This window comes from Prunus persica, chromosome G3 (genome assembly GCF_000346465.2).
Source record: "Prunus persica cultivar Lovell chromosome G3, Prunus_persica_NCBIv2, whole genome shotgun sequence".
Taxonomy (NCBI): domain Eukaryota; kingdom Viridiplantae; phylum Streptophyta; class Magnoliopsida; order Rosales; family Rosaceae; genus Prunus; species Prunus persica.
Genome location: NC_034011.1, coordinates 23,998,043 through 24,018,261, shown reverse-complemented (window position 1 = coordinate 24,018,261; position 20,219 = coordinate 23,998,043). Strand labels below are relative to the sequence as shown.

Sequence of the window (20,219 nt, the reverse complement as noted above, 5' to 3'; positions counted from 1 at the left end):
GGCCGTATTATTTGATGGAGATTACTGTCAAATGTCACAACATGATGTCTATCCAAGCTTTGCCAAAAATAGAGTCGAAGCTCTACTTTATTTCCATCTCTGTAATAGTAGTTGTGCTAGTCATGTCTATAGTTATTATATTTGTGTCGACAATTTATGTTCACAAATTGACTATGTCAAATAGTTGTTGAGCAAAGAGACTGATTGCTTCTTACCAAAGCAAATGTAATGAAAGCATGTGTTTTGTTTATATCTTTCATGCTTTACTTGATTGGGTGTGGTTGTTTTGGGCCTTGTTTGGTCTTTGTTATGTTGGGTTTTATTTGTAACTCTTTCTTGTGAATGAAATGAAAAGTTCAATTTGACAAAAAACGAAAAAGTGACTCAAGTACGTTTCTCAATAATTTCGCACAAATAAAAGTGATCAACCATTTCTTAATAATTTCTCGTCTGAACTTTCAAATTATTGGACGTTTAACACTCAAGACTCGATGTAAGTAGTAAAAATATAGTAAGCTAAATTCCATCCAATTGATGAAATCACCATATTGGACGGTTAACGGTCGAGGCCCGACCTGGCCTGACCCAGCTTGACTTAGCCCGACCCAACACGGCATGTTTGATGCATTTAAATGAGATCGATACATTTATACATTTAGTGGAAGAGAGCTATAATTAATTTTTTCTCAATTGGATGCATACAAATTTGACATGAATTTAAATAAATAGGCCTACGTAGCACTATATAATTACCAGCACTATCAACACATTCAAGCTCCTGGATGGTCAATTGGATGGACTTGGGCAAAGAAGGAAGCCATTTGGCCCATGCTTGGATCAGAAGCAACAAAGCGAGAGAAAAATTGTTCATCTCTTAAAGATGCAATCCCTCATAATTGTGAGCGGAGCCCAACAATTGTTGACCTAATGCCAAGGGCATTATACAACTAACAAGTAAGAAATTGTTGCAAATGATCTTGGGTGCAGAATGGAGCATTAGATGTAGGCTTTTTCACTATAATAGTTGCTCAATCAGAAACCACCTACATAGATGTGAGAGTTCCTAAAAATTTCACTTTGAAAGCACCCGGTCTTGGCTATACTTATGACTCCACAAGTGCATAAAGTTTCCAATTGTAGACAAAATGAGGGTCACTCAAGCTATGAGTAAGTCAATGTTTATTCAACCCTTGTATTTGTGTTTGTTTGTGGTAGTATGAATTTTACTTTTAACCTCTTTGTTTGCCCGTTGGTGTATGACAGTGACGTGGAATGTGACATGCATGTTTTCACCATTCATTGCTCGTAAAGTGCCAACATGTTGTGTCTCTCTCTCCGCATTTTACGATAACAACATGGTGTCGTGCCCAACATCATCATGTGGCTGTCAAAGTAATACAAGCAGCCCAGAAATATGTGCAGAGTGAGTTTCATTACTACTTAACTTGTTGTAACATTTAGTGTTTTTGTGAGTTTAATTTAAACATGTCTTTTGTGAATTTGTAGGAGGGATAACATGGATAGCTTCGAACCTCTAGTTTGATGTATGAGCATATGTACCCAATTCGAGTTCATTGGCGCATTATGTTGAACTACGAAGAGTACTAGCGTGTAAAAGTTACGGTAACTAACTTCCAGTACATAATGAACTATTCTTATTGGAACTTAGTTATCCAACACCCCAACTTCGATGACATGGCTCGAAGTTTCAACTTCAACTACAAATCACTAAATCTCTATTACTTAATGTGTAAAAAAATAGACACATAATAAAAAAGAAATAAATAAGAGAAAAATATAGTAAGCCCATTTATGCCCGGCGCAATAGGCCTAGCTCGACTTGGTGGGCTGTCTCAGGCCTGACTTATAGAGCGGGCCTGGACTTTGAATTTGTTGTAAAAGCCCAACTCGATCTGTTATTTTCTCTCTCCTCTTCTTGGCCCTATCCGGCCCAAACCAATTAAATTTGGCCCGAGCTGGCCAAGCCTCGTCCATTGACGACCTATAGATAGGAGTGGCACATGTTGTAACTTTTAAAATAATTAATCCAAAAATAAGTGTCTAGGTGGCACTGATCGGGTAAATTGGGCCGCAATCATAGATAGATAACTGTTGGGCTAAAGCCAACACTTTAGCCCTAATACAAAACGGGTCTTTATTGAAATATCCATTTATTAAAAATAAATTAATAAAAAAATAAGTCCCCAATTGCAAACACTTTAGTCCTAATACAAAACGCGCCTAAATACGGCCGCAATCATAGATAGATTACAGATAACATTACATGACCATGCCACAATCAAATCAAGCTTCAAAGTTCAAACCAGAACCATTAACAACTACTCGAAGATGCCAATTTCTTTTTTGGTCTGCAACAAGATGCCAATTACCAAATACCAATTGCCAAACCTTTTGATTATGATTTGTGATCATCACAACTGTCAAGCATTTACTTTGAAACAGTCAATTAATCTTTTTTTAACCTATTAGATAATAATTATTCTTTCGTTTTCTTTTTAATAAATAAGCTGTTAATACAATGTTAGTTTTTTTTTTTAAATTTAAAAAAATAATAATCCTTCCTCATTGATCTATAAAATGCTATATTCAAACAGTCAATTAAACAGTCAAGCATATAACAATAAAAAAATAATAATAATCCTTCCTCATTGATCTATAAAATGCTATATTCAAATTTCAATAATATTGAATGGTAGTGATGATGGCTAGGACTGGTGAAGCTTTTGAGAACCAGGAAAGGTTGCAAAACTAAAAGAGACAAAACGTGTAGCCCAGTTCATGCATTACAAATTCATGTTGGATACCAGATTTTAGGGAATGCTTATTGGCGTCCACATGTGACATATGAATTGGATGTATACTGTACGCCTCTCTGCAATACACATTTGGTACAATTTACATTTAAATAATAAAAATTGTGTTCTATTTTTCAGGACAAGGTCTTTGTCTTCTATTCTCCAAAAAGGGTTTATAAAATCTTGGAATAAAAATTAATAAATCCGGTATTACCCACAGAAAGATTTGATCAAAACCATATAATAAAAAAGAAGATGCATATGAAATGTAACTTTGCATTTAGACTTTTCAATAAAGATTTTGCTGCTAGGTTACAAATTATCATTTTCCAATTCAAAATATGACTTAAGTTTGGCCTAATGGTGAATGCCAACCAACCTTGGAGTGTGAACAAACTCCAAACCACAAAGACAATCAAGCTTCAAACCAAGACCATTAGTAATCACTGGAAGATGCCAAATTCTTTTTCGGTCTGCAAGAAGCTGCCAATTGCCAAGCCGTTCGATTATGATTTGTGATCATCACAACTGTCAAGCATTTACTTTGAAACAGTCAATTAATATGTTTAAGTATTCTTTTGTTTTCTTTTTAATAAATAACCCGTTAATACAATATTAGTTTTTCTGAAAATTCACTACATTTTAAACTGGGGGACTTGGCAGGCAGACTGGCAAAGGAGCACACACGTTACCGCGTTCGTCCCACTCTCTCTCCACCCTTTACGCCTTTTTCTGTGTGGAAAAACGAAACTTGTGCCACCCTCTTGACCAAAAAGAAAGAAACTTTTTGCCACTCAAGAAATAAAACTCAGACATTCGGACCAGAACACAATCTTTTAACAGAAAATGGGGCCTCTGTTCCTACCCATGATTCGATCAGTCTCAAAATTTATCAGTTTCACCATTTTGCTTCTCTTTGGACTTGCTTGTACCAGCTTCACTGCTACAGGTATCATCAGTCTTCTTCTTTCTCATTCAATCTTTCTTAAGTTAGTATTTTTTTTCTTGGAATTTGATTATATTCATGGGTTTATTCCTTTTTAAGTCTATAGTGGCCTAATGTGTCTGAGTGTCTCATATTAGTTGAATTCTGTTCCTTGAAGGTGTAGTTGACTGTTTGATTGGAGAAATGTTTGTGAGGTTTTGGCAACTTTTGGGTTTTGGGTTTTGGGTTTTGGGTTTTGAGTTTTGAGTTTGACAAATGAGGAAATCAATTTTTGTTTAATATCAGAACGTTTAATTCTCTGATGTTTATGCAAATGAGTTTTGATGAAAAATATGGACCTTAGCTCTTGTTTTTCCATTTTTGAGTTCTGTTTTGGAATTCGAACTCTTTTTTTCTTTCACAAAGAATTCGAACTTGTTAGTTTTAACAGATGAGATACTGAAGAAAGAAAATTTAATCAGTTAAACTAATTCAGCGATCAAATACTTTCTATTACAAGGAAAATGAGAACAAGACTCCAAAGTTACTATTTTTACATAATCTCTATTGATTCAGCTCATCACAGTGTTCATTGTTTTGCTTATTTCTTACCAGAAGCATATGATCCGCTTGACCCCAGTGGAAATATCACAATCAAATGGGATATTATAAGCTGGACTCCTGATGGCTATGTTGTAAGTGTTATTTGAATTTTGAGCCTGTGATAGTCGAGAAGTGTTTATTTATTGTTTATTTTTTACGTTTATTGCACGGCTTTTCTAATGTGGTTGTCTTCAAAGAAATAAATAAACATACAATGAACTTAGATAATACAGAAAAATGGTTCTGAATTCCAAGGAATAACAAGAGCTGCTTATCAAATTCTTCAAACGTTAGTTGCCTAACCTGAACAACAAATGAACTTCATGCTTCCATTTGGCTTCTTGCTTGCACAGATTAGAGTGCACTCAGCCTTGGCATGAGCATAAGAAAGTTTAGTGAATCTTTCATAGCCTACATAGTGACTCTGATTCAGATATTTTTTTCCGTAGAGTAAGATTGGGTTTTTTTGGTATGTTTGTCACTTGCAGTGTACATTCCTACTGGGGATATTCTGCAATTAAACTTAGTCACTTGAATGAGTCTTAGGGTGTGGTCCTCTACATAAAATTTCAAACACAAGTTGAGCTTAAATCTACATGTTTCTCTTTTGGTTGAGTAAATTAAATCTCTGTTAGTTGTGAAAGCAGCATTTTAACATGGATTCATTTTACCTTCCACTTAAGAATAGTTGAATAGGGTAAATATCTAATCAACATTCTCTTTGAATAAACAGGCTGTTGTTACCATCTATAACTTCCAGAAATATCGGCACATTCAAGCACCAGGCTGGTCACTGGGATGGACATGGGCAAAGAAGGAGGTTATATGGAACATGGTAGGAGGACAAGCCACAGAGCAAGGGGATTGTTCAAAATTTAAAACAACAATCCCACACTGCTGTAAAAAGAACCCAACTGTTGTTGATTTATTGCCAGGAACTCCTTACAATCAACAAATTACAAATTGTTGCAAAGGAGGAGTACTTGCTTCATGGGTGCAGGATCCAGCCAATGCTGTGGGGTCTTTTCAACTAAGTGTTGGTCAAGCAGGAACCACTAATAAGACGGTCAGAGCTCCTAAAAATTTGACCCTGAATGCACCAGGGCCTGGGTATACTTGTGGTCGCGCAAATATCGTCAAACCAACTAAATTTGTCACTGCAGATAAACGGAGAGTCACTCAAGCTATGAGTAAGTTATAATAATATTATGAATGTTTTTAAAGACAAGTGTTTGTGCTAAGAAAACATCGGTTTAATCTTATCTCTTGTTCATGACAGTGACATGGAATGTTACGTGCACATATTCGCAATTCCTGGCTCAGACAACTCCCACTTGCTGTGTCTCACTCTCATCCTTCTACAATGACACAGTAGTGCCCTGCCCAGCATGTTCGTGTGGCTGCCAAAGTAATGCAACTCATCCAGGAAGCTGTGTAGAGTGAGCTCTCTTCCAGAATCACCTTTTAAAACTTCTTTTTCCTGATTTTAAGATGGAATGTTTCTTATTTTTCTATAAGACATTTATGTTCTCTGTGAATTTGCAGGCCAGATTCCCCCTATTTGGCTTCAGTTGTCTCAGCCTCTAGCAAGAATAGCTACATGCCTCTGGTTCGATGCACTAACCATATGTGCCCAATCCGAGTTCACTGGCATGTCAAGCTAAACTACAAGGAATATTGGCGAGTGAAAGTTACAGTTACAAACTTCAATTACAGGATGAATTACTCGGATTGGAATTTAGTTGTCCAACACCCAAACTTTGACAATCTGACGCAGAGTTTCAGCTTTAACTACAAGTCAATAACTCCTTATGCGACAATAAGTATGCTAATCCTGACTTATTATTTTTTCATATGTTCTTTAATCGTAGTTTTATTATGTGATTTGACCTGTACTTCAAGTTTTCAAGATTTCTAAAAGACCTGCATATGTTAATCTTCATTACTATGCGTGCGCATTGAAAGTTGGGAATGTGTAATCTGGTTTTCTTTCAAACAGATGATACAGCCATGCTATGGGGACTTAAGTTCTACAACGATTTGCTGATGCAAGCTGGGCCTCTTGGTAATGTACAGTCAGAGCTGCTTTTCCAGAAGGATCAAGCAACTTTCACATTTGATAAGGGTTGGGCTTTCCCTCGAAGGATCTATTTCAATGGCGATAACTGTGTCATGCCACCTCCTGATGCCTATCCATGGTTGCCAAACTCTGGTTTCCGACAGTATACCTCTCTGCTTACTCTAATCATGACTTCTCTATCAACAGCTGCACTCATGTATGTTCATGCTTAACCTGAGCTTGCAAGTGTTGAAATCTTAGATTTTCAAAGGGCTTAGTTGACCTCAAAATTTATGGAAGCCACTCAATTTTCCATGCATTTTGGTGAAATGCTTCCACCATGAAGTTAGATGGATTCGAGTATGCTGCTGGTGTCCATTTTTGTTTCTTGATACTACATAAGAGTGGGTTACTTCTGGCTATTGTGTTGTGTGTATATTCATGTAGTCAACCCCTCACTTGTAGAGTGACCAGGGTATTGTAATCGTGATTGTAAATCAATAAGAATGATTAACTAGCTATTGAGTCTGATCATAGTATCGATCTTACAGTTGTTTTTCGTTCTCACATCTCAGATGACCGGATTGATTCAATCAAATCATGGCAGTTTTGCATTAAATTGAAGATGTCATTTGATAAGCATTGACTCATAATAGTCATTCTCTAATACCTTCCCTATTGAGAAGGTTAGTTGTAAGCATTAACTTGTTAGGTGCAAATGCATATATAATTTTTCGAAATTTTAATTGATCTTCAAGTTGCCGGCCATATACAAAAATATCACCAGCATTAATTTAAATTCAAATTGCAGCACAGAGCAGAATTTAATAGATCTACTTACATCTCTCAAAAAAAACAAAGATCTACTTACATGATACTATATTCCTGATGATGATAGAACATAGAAACTCAAATACCAGACCCACTCTATTCACAAGATACATATGAATCAGTCAAGTTTAGTTCGTCAAAGAAAGAGCCCTTGGAATTTTAGTGTCTATCCTTCATTTCTATGTGCAAATTATCCTTTAGACCTTTGCTTCAAAAAACTTATTAGCCATATCGCCACAATTCCGAAATCTATCAGCCAAATCACCAAATGGCTATCAAGAAGAAAATGAATGATGAAATGAATGTTGAGAAGGAAAGTAGATTTTGATAGGCAGAGTTGGGCAGAAAGGGGTAGGCATCAGGAGGGGGTAACTGGCACTCATCACCATTGAAGTAGACTTTGTGAGGAAATGCCCACCCTTCCTTCAAAGTGAATGCGTTCCTGTCCTTTCGAAGCAGGATCTCCGACTGAACGTTCCCAAATGGCCCGGCTTCCATTAATTGGTCGTTGAAGAATTTCAAGCCATAGAACATACCAGTGTCATCTGCATATAACATAACATGACAGCTATGTTAGCCCCTGACTATGAGAACAATGTGGAAGAGGAGATTGTTTGGAACTCACTTATAGACTCGTAAGGAACAAGAGGCTTGTAATCAAAGCTGAACACTTGTGTGACATTGTTGAGATTAGGATGCTGAACAACCAGAGTCCAAAGCGTGTAGTTCATCCGATAGTTGAAGTTCGTGATCGAAACCTTCACACGCCAATAATCCTTATAGTTACGCTGCACATGCCAGTGCACTCTAACCGGGCACATGTGCCTTGTGCACTGCAGCAGCGGCTTATTGTCTTTCTTCGGAGTGTTAACTCCCACCGTGCTCAGAATTTTGGAGTCACTTCTGTAACACAATCAACATGGATCATGTTATTATTTATGCATACATCTCTGCACAAATTATGTAATATGTAGTTATTTTAGACTATATTTTGAAAATGTCCAAAAGGGTCATGACTTACTTGACACAATTGTCCTTGGTTTGGCAACCACAAGTACAAGGTGGACAAGGAATAACTGTGTCATTGTAGAAAGATGAGAGAGATACACAACAGCTTGGGTATTTTCTGGCCAGAATTTGTGAGTAAGTGCAGGTCACATTCCAGGTCACTGCATAAAAACATGATGATGTTAAGTTAACCAGAGTATACTTATATATCAAATCAAATATTAGAATGAAGCACTTTATAAATCTCTAGATCATTATGTCAGCTAGCAGGCAGAGGAACTTACTCAACGCCTGAGTCTTTCGGCGTCGATCAGGTGTCAAGAAAATTGTGGGAGGCACAACTCTTGCCCTGCCACAGGTGTATCCTGGTCCTGGGCCTAGCAAAGTGAAGTTCCTGGGAAGCCTCACCGTCCTGTTTGAAGTACCAGCTGATCCCACACTGAGCTGGAAGGCGGAGACAGCAGCTGAGGGGTCTTGGCCCCATGCACCTAGCACTCCACCTTTGCAACAATTTGTGAATTGCTGGTTGTAAGGAACACCAGGAAGCAAGTCCACAAATGTGGGGTTTCTCTTGCAGCAATGAGGTATGTTCCCTTTGAACCTAGAGCAGTCACCTTGCTCCGTGGCTTGAGCACCCACCGCAGACCATATCACTTCTCTTCTAGCCCATGTCCATCCTAAAGTCCACCCCGGGCTCATGATGTGCCGATACATTTGAAAGTTGTTCAGAGTCACAACTGCCTGCAAAATACAATTCAGTGGAGGCATAGTCATTGATACACATTTTATTATGTGATGACTAAGTTCATATGCCCTCTAAATCTTTCTGCAACAAACTTCTTTCAACTATAGATAAGTAACAAACTCACCACATAGCCATCTGGTGTCCAAGACATGATATCCCATTTTATTGTTATGTTTCCATTTGGATCCAAGGGATCAAATGCAGCTGCATCAAACCACAAAACATGCATGAATTACAAAAATCATAAGCAGAGAGAAGTGATTTTGTTTCGTTCCAAGTTCAAGTGTTCTAAGGAGGAAGAGTTTACCTGCATATGAAAAGATGACAAGAGAGAAGAGAGCTGAGACAAAGAATCTCATCTCTGGTTCAAAAGCCTAATTACCAACTGGCCAATGATTGAATTTGGATTGTTAGACAAAGGCTCTGAAATCGATCATGAGCTTCCTAGTGGGCAATGGATGTGTATGTATTTAATAAAGATAGAGACTCTGGAAAGAAAAATTTGTTAGCTTTCTACATAGATGGGTTACCAAATTGTTGTTAGATACTTTTAACATCTTCAATTCTCTTAGTCTCTCTCATCTGGAGACTTCTGTTTAGTTTTCCATGTCTTAAAGCAACTTCTAATGAGACCAGGCAGGGTAAAAAAATCTGTAGGGAGCACAACAACTCAACGGTCCGGATTGCAGCTGAAGGTGACAGATAATGAGGTTAGAAGTTGAAGCTAAGAAATTGGCCATACATATGTTACAAAAAAAATATTTAATCAAACCAGACAATGACATGTTATAATTTTGATTTAATATATAAAATCCCACTATATTATTATACAAGCTGGTTGCTTCTGCAAGGTAAGCTCGACCCATCCATAATAATCATTTTAGCATGTGTGTCATTAGAATATTTTATGTCTTGTCTGAAATCTTGCTCGTCTCCAAGGGTTTAAGTCAGAAGCATGAGTTTGAAAATAAGCAAAACACCGAAGTAGGGACAAGTAATGAGTCCCTTTATGCTAGAAAGGCCACTCAACTGCTTTGCATTTAACAGACTTGAATTGGATTTGCTTCAACAGTAAAATGTCTCTCTTTTTGGCTGCAGTATTTTTCCACTCATTTCCATGAATCATTCAATTTGAGAAGGGATTCATAGCCAAACTATTGATGAACTAGTAATTTAGGTTAGATATAAGCATCAATTGGTCGTGCAAAAAGCATAATTTATAGCATTAGGTCATAAATCAAATTCATTTATTCAGTTTTATTGCTAATTTGTTAGCTTAAAACAAGAACAGCCCAAGTGCTTCTGTAACGATAAGATTATGTTGAGGGGTTCAATTCATCCGTCCGATAATACCTCTGCAATTAATCGGATGACTATTAAGGGCTGATTCATTATAATCCAGATTTCTCATATTTCTCAATCTTTATGAAAATTGGGCTGGAGCATCTAGGCCTAGAATAGTTTTTTCTTTTTCTGGTACACTCTTGGCCCATATTTTATTTTTAACATTTTGATCTGTCACGGAATTAATATTATTCTTTTAATGTTTATGTTCTGCAAACAGGAGATTTGATTGCCACCGCAGAAGAACATTCTAGTGATAGGATCAAAGACTTAAATTGTCAACCCACAGGCAAAGGCTACTGCCAAATGGCCATTGAAAAGTTACGAGTTTTAGAAATCCAGAGGCTAAGCCGCTGGTTTTAGGTGGTCAAAATAGATGCAGCCCACAGTAAGTAGGATAGACTTTCCATCTAGTTCCCCTTCCTTGTTGGTGACCCCAAGTCCACGCGACACTATATATACTAGGCGCACATAGAATTCCAATGTAACAGTAAAAAGCAAGAAGATAGCCTGTTTCTCTGTCTGTTGGTTGCCGATCATCTCATTCTCATTAGAGCAACAAAGCTAGACAAGGAGATCTTTATTTCTGATGGGGCGTTGGGTTAGGCCTGAGGTGAGCAAGCTTTAGTTCGGCTTTTGTTTGTTTAGACTCGGTTGGTCAGGACAGTGAATCCGTCAAAAAATAAAATAATTTATAAATGAAAAAATTTCATGTGTGGAATTTTGCTTTGTTTAGGTGTACCCTCTAATGGCTGCGATGACATTTGTGACAAGCTTGTGTGCATTTCAGCTTACAAGGAACGTGTTCCTCAACCCGGATGTCAGGTACAAAATATACTTATGATTATATGTATGTATAATTAAAGGGTCCTAATTAAATTAAAGGAATTAATTTAATTAACTTGCAGAATCGACAAAGCTAAGCGTGGAATGGGAGTGCTGGAAAACAAAGAAGAGGGAGAGAAGTATGCAGAGCATGGGCTGCGCAAGTTCCTCCGCACCCGCCCGCCTGAGATCATGCCTACCATCAACCAATTCTTCTCTCAAGACGAATGATATATCTATAAATCTATTCTATTCTATATGACATTTACTTGTGAAAAGTTTACTTGGGTTGGGATTTGTAACGTTATGGGTTCTTTTGTTTTGCTTTGCTTTGGGCCAATTTAATTGTGTATTGGTGATATTCTATAGTTATGTTTATCAACTATCTTTTAAAGTTAATTCTTATTTTTTTAAAGAAGAAGAAGAACCATCCCCTAATTCAATTCATGATTCTTCTTCTTAAATATATCATGTCTAATAACAATTGGTTAAACCAGTTGGCTAGAGCAATGAGCTCGTCCCTTTACGCTTAAGTTTAAATACCCTACGTGTAGATTAGACTAAATTAACTTATATTAATTTAGATTATCGTTTATATAATATAAATATAAAAATATATATATTACATGCCACATATTGCGTCAACGATGGGCTCTGTTTGGGCTCTAATATTTTGTCATTTTGGGTTGCTGCCCAACATTCAAACCTCTTGCACATTAGCCTTTAAAATTCTTCTTGAATTAAATACTGGAGCTATGGACTCGGTTTTTTGTGGATCGGCCCAGGACTATTTCTTTCTAGGCCTTTTGTTAATTTCTAAAGAACATTAATCTTGGTCAGTTGAATTGTATTAGAATTTAGATGGATGCCGATAGTCATGTAATTGATTGTAATGGGATGGAAAGGATGCTAAGTATATCCTCGTATATATATTAATATATGGTCTAAAAATATATTTGCATTACCATATATGGTAACTGCTGATTAACATGGATTAGTTTCCTTATCCTACATTTCCATTTCTTTTTCTTTTTCTTTTAGTGCTGTTATTTACACCATCCTGTTATATTTCTTTACTCACCAAGTAAATTTGAAAAAACACAATCATATATTTCCACCCACCATTATTCTTAAAATACTCTTCAATTTTTAATTCATGTAATCATTAGTTTGAGACATATGGAGATGATCAAGTTATGTTTGATGGATTGGATCAAATTCACGAGTCATACGCTTTCTTTGTGTCAAACGGTAGAATAAGTGGGTAATATGAGTTGAAGTTTTTTTCTTAAGTTCTTCGAAGTTATTTTACAAAGAGATAAAATTATCTTCAAAATTTTGAAAATAAAATGAATGAAAAAATAGGACGAGTGATGAAAATAGCGGCAATTCCTTTTTTCTGCTTAGCCATGAGTCAATTTTTCACGAGAGAGTTTGAATGACGTGTCAAACTAATGAATTATGGGAGCGAAAGTTAAATGTTCCGTTACGGTTCGACTGATTTAGCCAAACCATATTTTTTAATCTATTTTCATCTTCGTCTCACCAACGTCTTTGTTGTGAATTGTGATTGGATATAATCATATACAGCCAAGTTCCCATTTTAATCATTTGGATTTCAGCATTTATATCCAAATCCAATCCATATAATTATGTATCCCCGGCCTCAGTTTTAATTCCTAGTCAAGAGTTCTGCCGAGTTCTTCGTTTTCTCAGCCGAAACTGAGAAACCCAAGCTGCTCACCAAAACCCAACAAACAGATACATTATTTCCTTTCTTCTTCTTTTTCTAGTTTAACAAATATGAAGAGTCGGCAGAACTTGCTTTTGATGATCATAGCTAGTGCAGCGGTTTTCAGCGTTGCCACAGCTTGCTCCAACGGACAGTGCAAGGTTTGTGCCTGCCTACCCTTTTTCATTATGAATGAATTAATGTTTGTGACAGGAAAAAGAAAGAGTAAAGCTTTATGTTTTTGTGGTTTGAATGTGTAGCTTTTAGAACAATGCTCAACAGACGGAGATTGTGAGGCAGGGCTTTTCTGCTTCTCTTGCCCAGAAGCCTTTTCCGGCTCTAGATGTATAAGATCAACCACTACAGACCAATTCAAGCTTTTGGTATGTCCAACTCAGTCTCTATTTCTCTCTCAGACAGACTCACATACAGAGACTTTGTGAAGTTTCCAACTTTACATTACAATACCATCAAAGGAAAAAAACAGAGATTTTTGGGGGACAGGGAATCCATCCAATCCAAGCATGACTTCTGCCGGCTCCTTCGGATGTCACAACAATTGAACAGAACACAATGGCCCTACCAAACCCATTCATTGTTTATTTGGGCCTTCAAATGGGCCCATTTAGGCCCAATAAGTTTTTTTTATTTTGATTTATTTCTTGTTTTTGTTTTTTGCTGCAATGCAACAGAACAATTCTCTACCATTCAACAAGTATGCGTTTTTGACAACCCACAATGCTTTTGCTATTGAGGGAGAGCCTTCTCATACTGGAATTCCTCGCGTTACCTTCACAAATCAAGAAGATACTATCACTCAACAGCTAAATGTATATATGCCTTGTGCCTTTCTCAATTCTATTTAATTTGCTGCTTAATTTATAACATGACTTGTTTCACTAAACTTTCTGACCATCATTTTGTGTGTCGTCTTCATTGACAATTTACAGAACGGGGTTCGAGCCTTAATGCTCGATACGTATGATTTTAAAGGAGATGTGTGGTTGTGCCACTCTTTCAATGGAAAATGCCATGACATTACTGCATTTGTAAGCAAACCCAGTTGCCCCATTTCATTCTTTTTTGTAACAAATATTTTTTTTTTTTTTTTTTTTTTTGGGGATTGAGAAAGTTGCTACCTAATTAATAGGAACCAGCTATAGATACCCTCAAGGAAATTGAAGCATTTTTATCAGCCAACCCAGCAGAAATTGTCACATTGATTTTAGAGGACTATGTTGAAGCTCCAAATGGATTGACAAATGTCTTCAAAGCTTCTGGGCTGATGAATTACTGGTTTCCAGTGACAAGCATGCCCAAAAATGGTCAGGACTGGCCACTGGTTAGTGACATGGTTGCTAAGAACCAAAGACTACTTGTATTTACTTCAAAAAGTGCCAAGGAACAATCTGAAGGGATTGCATACCAATGGAACTACATGGTTGAAAACCAATGTAAGAACCCATCAACCAACTTCAAATTTTTTACTTCTTTACTTTTTCTGAGTCTTACTTTGAACACAGATGGGGATGGTGGAATGAAGCCAGGAAATTGTCCAAATAGAGGAGAATCAGCACCTCTAAATGACAAGACTAAATCATTGGTGTTGGTTAATTATTTCTCTTCCATTCCCATCAAGCAAGTCAGCTGTGCAATTAACTCTGGGGATCTCATTAAAATGCTCTACACTTGTTATGGTGCGGCTGGCAACCGATGGGCTAACTTCGTCGCTGTCGATTTTTACAAGGCATGCCTTTTTTTCCCACTGTTAATTTCTTGGTTTGGAATGAAACCAGAGAAATTTTATTCACACAAATGCTTGGTTTCTGATGCAGAGGAGTGAAGGCGGAGGGTCGTTTCAAGCTTTAGACAACCTGAATGGGGAGCTCTTGTGTGGATGCAATGATGTACATGCATGTGTGGTAAGCTAAAACAAATTTTGATTGCATGAAGATAGTTTTTTTTAATATTATTTTATAACAATTCGTGTTTGATTGCAGCCAGGATCACCTCCAGGGTCTTGCCAGCCATAGCAGAGACTACAGAAATTCATGTAATAAGCTTAAATCCTCATCATGAGAATTGTATTAATCTCGAGGAACTGGCATGATTTGTAATTGATATCTATAAACAGATGTGTTAAAAATCGTTGTCGTTTCATTGCTTCATAGAGGAAAACATATGTTGTGTCGTCTGTGGTAGGCCTTGAAAATGCTTGGCCCACGGGTCTAAAGACGTGGGCTTCTCCAAACTCGAAAAACGTTAGCATCCAATACGAATGTTCCTTAAAAAGATGGTTTCATTTCATGTGAATTGCACCAGGATGAGAAATTTTAAGGTGTCTTCTGATTCTTTATTTCCGGCCACGATTGTACGCCGTTTATGAAATTTGAACTCATGATTTCTTTCAACAAAATAAAGACTAACTCGAATCTTATTAACCTGCACAGTTTAGTACCATTAATTTGAAGTTTGAAGTGAATATAGCATTATTCTAAACATTTGTGGAAAGGAAACCAGTAATGATACTGTCTTTTGGAGAGAGAACATTCTGAGAAGAAAAAGAAAAGCCCCTAGTGATTATGTTTCTAAATGGAATCCTTTGCTATATATTTGCTGCTTGAACATCTAATCAAAATCCCAAAATTTTGGCTTTTATTAGTGTATTTCCATGCTGTGTTGCGAGAAGAATGGGGCACAATGATGGAAAGTGGGAGTAATTAGATAATAGAAAGGAAAATCCTGAATTATCCTTTGATGCATATTTGTAATGGGAACCAACCAACCACTACTGGTAGTAAATGGGCTCGCACCTTATTTAGTCCAGGTTTTGTCTCTTCCAATAATTGAGTAGTACTACATCCATCTATATCCAAAACCACTTTTGGTTTTGTTCCACTTAATTCCCTCTCTTTTATGACAAGATTGCTGGATTTAAAGATGTTCCCATAAATTCAAATTACAATCTAACAATTTCAGACCAAAGTAAGTTTTAGAAATGATCCGTGACCGTCACGTCGTGTTTTTATATAGGTGGATTGGTAATCACCCGTGACGGTCATAACTTGTTTGAAGTGGATGTCACCTTCACTGAATGATTAGGGCCATGGGCCAGTATTTCCGCACATAGCAACAAAAGGATGGATAATCCAACCTTAACCTCAGTGCTTGAATACATGTACTTTGACCTACGTGCCCAAAGGGAAGAAAAAGAAAGAAAAGAACGTGCCTATAAAGTTTGATAAAAGAAAAAAAAAGGTAACTTCTCTATCATTTCATTATAAGTAATCAGATTTTTTCCATTTCTTTTTGGGTCAAAACTATTATTAACAGACTATTGGATTGTACAATTTGTGGTCAGATCATCAGCTAAATTTGGGGAGAGGGTTGGTTGTCTCTACCTTTGAATTTTTGAGTCAGTCAAATTCGTGACTAAGTTTTTAGACTTAGACTTATAGCTAGCTAGTTATTAGTCACTATTCAAATTTAACTTATTAGAAATCAGGGCTTAATTTTATTCAGAATTTTAGTCATCCAAGATCTAACATTTCTGGCACCACCAACTGGTTGGGTAATCGTGAAATAAACAAAGAGATTATTGCGAGGGAAAAAAGATCATGATCTGATGGATCCAGAGTCATACAGTGGATGCATCCCAGTGGTTTGATTAGAATCGAGTAACTAATTAAACTTATAATTATGTACCTAATTAAATGTTAATTGGGTGTGGAGCATGTGAGTTGGTAGGTTAGGAGGCATCCAAACACATGCTAGCAATCTTGAGGAAGGAATAAAAATAAATTTATAGTATTTATAAAATCAATGTCATTAGGTTGAATTATACAAATGGATTTAGGAATAATAGGATATCAGATCTACTTGATTACCTAATTAGTATTACTTTCACACCAGTAACATGCTAGCTTCGATGATATTGGTTCATCATGCATGAACGGAACATTAGAAAAATGAGAGAGAGAGAGAGAGAGAGGTGTTTTTTTATTTCACATTTTCATGGGCATGTTGTGGATTTGTTTGTTTAATACTATATTCATGTATTTTATGTCATTTTGACTATTGTGTTCGTGGAGTACTACTCTTGTCGTCAACGCACTACTCAATGGCTAAATTGATTGAAGAATTCCCGAAACTCTTATTATATTACCCCAAAAGCATATGTGTGTGTATATATATACACATGTATAATTGATCAAATAGAATCATGATTAATAGTACACTACCCACAGTTTGATGATATATATGTGTTTCTTAAGCTTCTTTTTTCTCTCTCTCTCCTTCTCCTTTCTTTTAAGTTTAAAAATAAAGAGTCACAAACTATATGAGATTAATTAACATTCTATATTGGACCCGTAACTTATCTTAATCTTAACCATTTTTCTCATTGCGTAACATGGCAGTGTAGATCCAATACTACTTCGATGCGTATCTAACAATACAATGAAGAACAAACAAGTTGTATACTATTACTAATAGATGTTCGTTTTTGTGAATGAAATTAAAAGAATTTGTAACGAAATGAAGTGATGGTTGGGCAAGGGAAAGGAGGGGTGATGGTTGATATGGATGGATCATTCACTAGGACAGGAGCTAAGTGTGTGGTACTTGTCAATGTGTGTAATGTATATATTTATTCCACAAAGGTACCAAGGACGATTACGATACACCCACGAGGGGGTAACATGCAAATGGGCATATATCTCGTTTCCATAATTCCATTGTTGTTTGTTAATGCATATAACTACACCACAAACACTAGACAACCCAGCCCCAGCCCCCTCGTGTCTGCCTCTGGTGTTTTGTGGGAGAAGAGAAAAGCCCCACGCCACAAATGTCATCCTGCTTGAGGCCAAGCAGCCACCCGATCACGTGGGTTTTGGGCACCCATGCCCACAAATAAGAAACCCTAATAAGCTTACCTAATCTGCCCTCTCAACTCAACTCACTCACTTGTATTTGCTTGCACGCTCAACGCTATTCTCGTTTCACACAAATTTTTCTTCATGCAAGAACTCAGCTAGCCTTATAGTGTCTCTCTAGAGATTATGATAGTATTGAGAAGAATCATATGTAACATACATACGATATATATACATGCAACATATATAAATAATTTATTTAAAATATGATGACAAAGTGGGAGGGAAAGGTCGAATGAAAGAAACAACAGCAAAGACAAGCAATTATGCATCACTCACAACAAATTGGCTATGGGGGACCCCTTCCACACATGGCGTGGGGGTGCGCACCCTTCTGCTGTGGAGCCAACCTAGCTACCTAAAGTTTTCTCAGAATCTTTTTCCAAATTGTTGCTTGGATATGGAAGTTGGAACTTGCAAAACCACATATAATACATTAATTCTTCTGATTGATCATCAGTTCATCATTAATTAACAATATTAATTTCTTAATAAAGATCGAGCTGGCAGCTTTGATATCTAAGTTTTATAGCTTGACAGATTTGTCTGTCTAGAGCAGCAGAGATCGATGCACGTACAAATTGAAGAGAGGAACGCACGAGTTCGCATGCAGTACAAATTTATTTTCTTTCTTTTCTGAAACAATGTAGTAGTTAGGCTTTTATTGTGGGCATTTAAGTAGAGCCGAAAGTTTATTGAAATAGGGAAGAAAAGGAAGCTCGAGTTTATATCATCGCAGGTACGTCCATGGCCATAGATCAGCACGCGTGACTTCTTCTCTGCAACCCAAAGGACTTCAATTCTCGTCCCTTCTAGTAACTAGAAACTAACTATATATCATGATTAATTATGCGTTAAACCATAATTGCATTGGATTAAACTATTTTTTTTTTTTCTTAACAATGTGAAGTTATCTGTATAATTTAGAGTGTTTGTTTTCGTTAAAGAAAATGCTAAACTTACCACATTTTTATATTAGATTGTATACCCACCTCTATAGCATTACCCGTTGGTTGGTGAGGTTTTTAATGAACCCCATGTCATGTACGTATATTATGTAGAATCCACCAGACAATGGTGGGTTCCAAATTCATAGGAACGATTGAATCTCTTTGTTGGGTAGAATGAGAAATAATCAAGTTTCGTTAGGTGATCTTGCTCCTAGGGGAAAGACACGTGTTATAATCCCAATAGGGTAGTTTGCTTTTCGCCTAATCACTCACTCACCATAAAGGAATATTAATAGTATTTACGGTCTAAAAGCATAACGGCTAGAAATAATATCTCACACCACTCTAATTGAATTGTCAAAATTGATGTAGAATCAAGGTTGAAGGTTCAACCGTTACTTTTGACAAAATGTCAAATGAATATTTTGTTATTTTTTAAAGACAACTGGCTGTTACTTTCATTTATTATTTTCCTTTTTTATTTTTTTTCTTCTTTATCTTAAATGATTTGACTGTTACAATATATTCATTTGACATATCGGGTGGAGTATAAAACTGTATAAATATCAAATTGCCATATCAACCATCAAATTTAAATTTGATGTTTGGTATTTGACATCTCCCTTTAAGATGCTCTAAGCACATATTATTTAGAGGAGTTAATTACGTTGGCATCTGATTTCCCCCCGTTGAAAAATGAAGCAAACTCAAACTAATTAAGATAGCCAAACAGGAGGTATGTACCAAGTCCTAATCCTTTTATGCATTACCAAAAGTAGAAAGATACGTGACTTGTCCAAACACCTTTCTTATAGTCGACGACAGAATTCACAGAATTGTGGCAATTAATGAGCAACTTATGGCTTCTTCTGGTCCTCACATATTTATCAACGGTAATTTAGTGGGGTGATGTAGTATGATCACGTGGTACAACTAATGAACATATTATAGTACAAGTGGATATATTTTTTAATACTAATACTTTGAAAGTGGGATATATCAACTATGTTGTTGTCCACCTATTTTATAATACGTGAATAAATTATACCATACGATCTTATTACGATATTATTATTTTTCTCTTCTCCGGAAAAACAAATGCAAGGTTAAAAACAATTATTGGCATTAACCCAAAAGTGAAGCAGTAAAGAGGTAAAAGAAGTGAGAAGTACGTGGTAAGTGGTGGGTAACGAGGTGACAGTTTGCAAAGAGACAGAAGAAAAGGGGGTGAAAAAAAAAAAATCAGAAGTTCAGGCAGGCAGGCAGGCAGGCAGGAGGAGGGGTGGGAGAGGGAGAGAAAGAGAAGCAAGCAAAGAACCAAATCAATCAATTCAGGATTCAGCGAATAAAACAGGTGCACGTGGATAGACCTACCACACGTGCACACAATCATCATATGGGAATGGGAATGGGTTTTGTTTTGTGGTTTTGGATAAAGACGTCA

General features: G+C 36.6%; 4 protein-coding genes across 4 annotated transcripts; 3 read left to right on the top strand and 1 right to left on the bottom strand.

Moving 5' to 3' along the window:
• On the top strand, positions 3,492-6,972 carry LOC18783169 (COBRA-like protein 1). Its single transcript, XM_007215295.2, has 6 exons — positions 3,492-3,765; positions 4,357-4,436; positions 5,078-5,534; positions 5,624-5,783; positions 5,890-6,167; positions 6,344-6,972. Exons 1-6 carry the CDS (start codon positions 3,663-3,665, stop codon positions 6,634-6,636), a joined length of 1,371 nt encoding a protein of 456 aa, XP_007215357.1. The 5' UTR covers positions 3,492-3,662; the 3' UTR covers positions 6,637-6,972.
• On the bottom strand, positions 6,737-9,512 carry LOC18781915 (COBRA-like protein 4). The gene is made up of 6 exons (XM_007216460.2): positions 9,295-9,512; positions 9,112-9,191; positions 8,527-8,983; positions 8,256-8,403; positions 7,860-8,137; positions 6,737-7,779 (listed from the first exon to the last, which is right to left on the bottom strand). Exons 1-6 carry the CDS (start codon positions 9,344-9,346, stop codon positions 7,496-7,498), a joined length of 1,299 nt encoding a protein of 432 aa, XP_007216522.1. The 5' UTR covers positions 9,347-9,512; the 3' UTR covers positions 6,737-7,495.
• On the top strand, positions 10,651-11,577 carry LOC18782260. Its single transcript, XM_007215142.2, has 3 exons — positions 10,651-10,944; positions 11,068-11,156; positions 11,240-11,577. The coding sequence occupies exons 1-3, from the start codon at positions 10,921-10,923 to the stop codon at positions 11,385-11,387; spliced, it is 261 nt and encodes an 86-aa protein (XP_007215204.1). The 5' UTR covers positions 10,651-10,920; the 3' UTR covers positions 11,388-11,577.
• On the top strand, positions 12,722-15,144 carry LOC18782112 (PI-PLC X domain-containing protein At5g67130). The gene is made up of 8 exons (XM_007215513.2): positions 12,722-13,049; positions 13,149-13,271; positions 13,581-13,718; positions 13,839-13,937; positions 14,039-14,342; positions 14,412-14,635; positions 14,724-14,810; positions 14,889-15,144. The coding sequence occupies exons 1-8, from the start codon at positions 12,960-12,962 to the stop codon at positions 14,919-14,921; spliced, it is 1,098 nt and encodes a 365-aa protein (XP_007215575.1). The 5' UTR covers positions 12,722-12,959; the 3' UTR covers positions 14,922-15,144.

Bases quoted from the DNA above. Each gene is read 5' to 3' on its own strand.
- LOC18783169 (XM_007215295.2), top strand. From the start codon at position 3,663: ATGGGGCCTCTGTTCCTACCCATGATTCGATCAGTCTCAAAATTTATC. The intron at 3,766-4,356 runs GTATCATCAGTC...ATTTCTTACCAG, and splicing joins TACCAGCTTCACTGCTACAG to AAGCATATGATCCGCTTGAC. The intron at 4,437-5,077 runs GTAAGTGTTATT...TTGAATAAACAG, and splicing joins GGACTCCTGATGGCTATGTT to GCTGTTGTTACCATCTATAA.
- LOC18781915 (XM_007216460.2), bottom strand. From the start codon at position 9,346: ATGAGATTCTTTGTCTCAGCTCTCTTCTCTCTTGTCATCTTTTCATAT. The intron at 8,404-8,526 runs GTAAGTTCCTCT...GTTTTTATGCAG, and splicing joins CCGAAAGACTCAGGCGTTGA to TGACCTGGAATGTGACCTGC. The intron at 8,138-8,255 runs GTAAGTCATGAC...ATTGTGTTACAG, and splicing joins ACCAAGGACAATTGTGTCAA to AAGTGACTCCAAAATTCTGA.
- LOC18782260 (XM_007215142.2), top strand. From the start codon at position 10,921: ATGGGGCGTTGGGTTAGGCCTGAG. The intron at 10,945-11,067 runs GTGAGCAAGCTT...TGCTTTGTTTAG, and splicing joins GGCGTTGGGTTAGGCCTGAG to GTGTACCCTCTAATGGCTGC. The intron at 11,157-11,239 runs GTACAAAATATA...ATTAACTTGCAG, and splicing joins TTCCTCAACCCGGATGTCAG to AATCGACAAAGCTAAGCGTG.
- LOC18782112 (XM_007215513.2), top strand. From the start codon at position 12,960: ATGAAGAGTCGGCAGAACTTGCTTTTGATGATCATAGCTAGTGCAGCG. The intron at 13,050-13,148 runs GTTTGTGCCTGC...TTGAATGTGTAG, and splicing joins GCTCCAACGGACAGTGCAAG to CTTTTAGAACAATGCTCAAC. The intron at 13,938-14,038 runs GTAAGCAAACCC...CCTAATTAATAG, and splicing joins GCCATGACATTACTGCATTT to GAACCAGCTATAGATACCCT.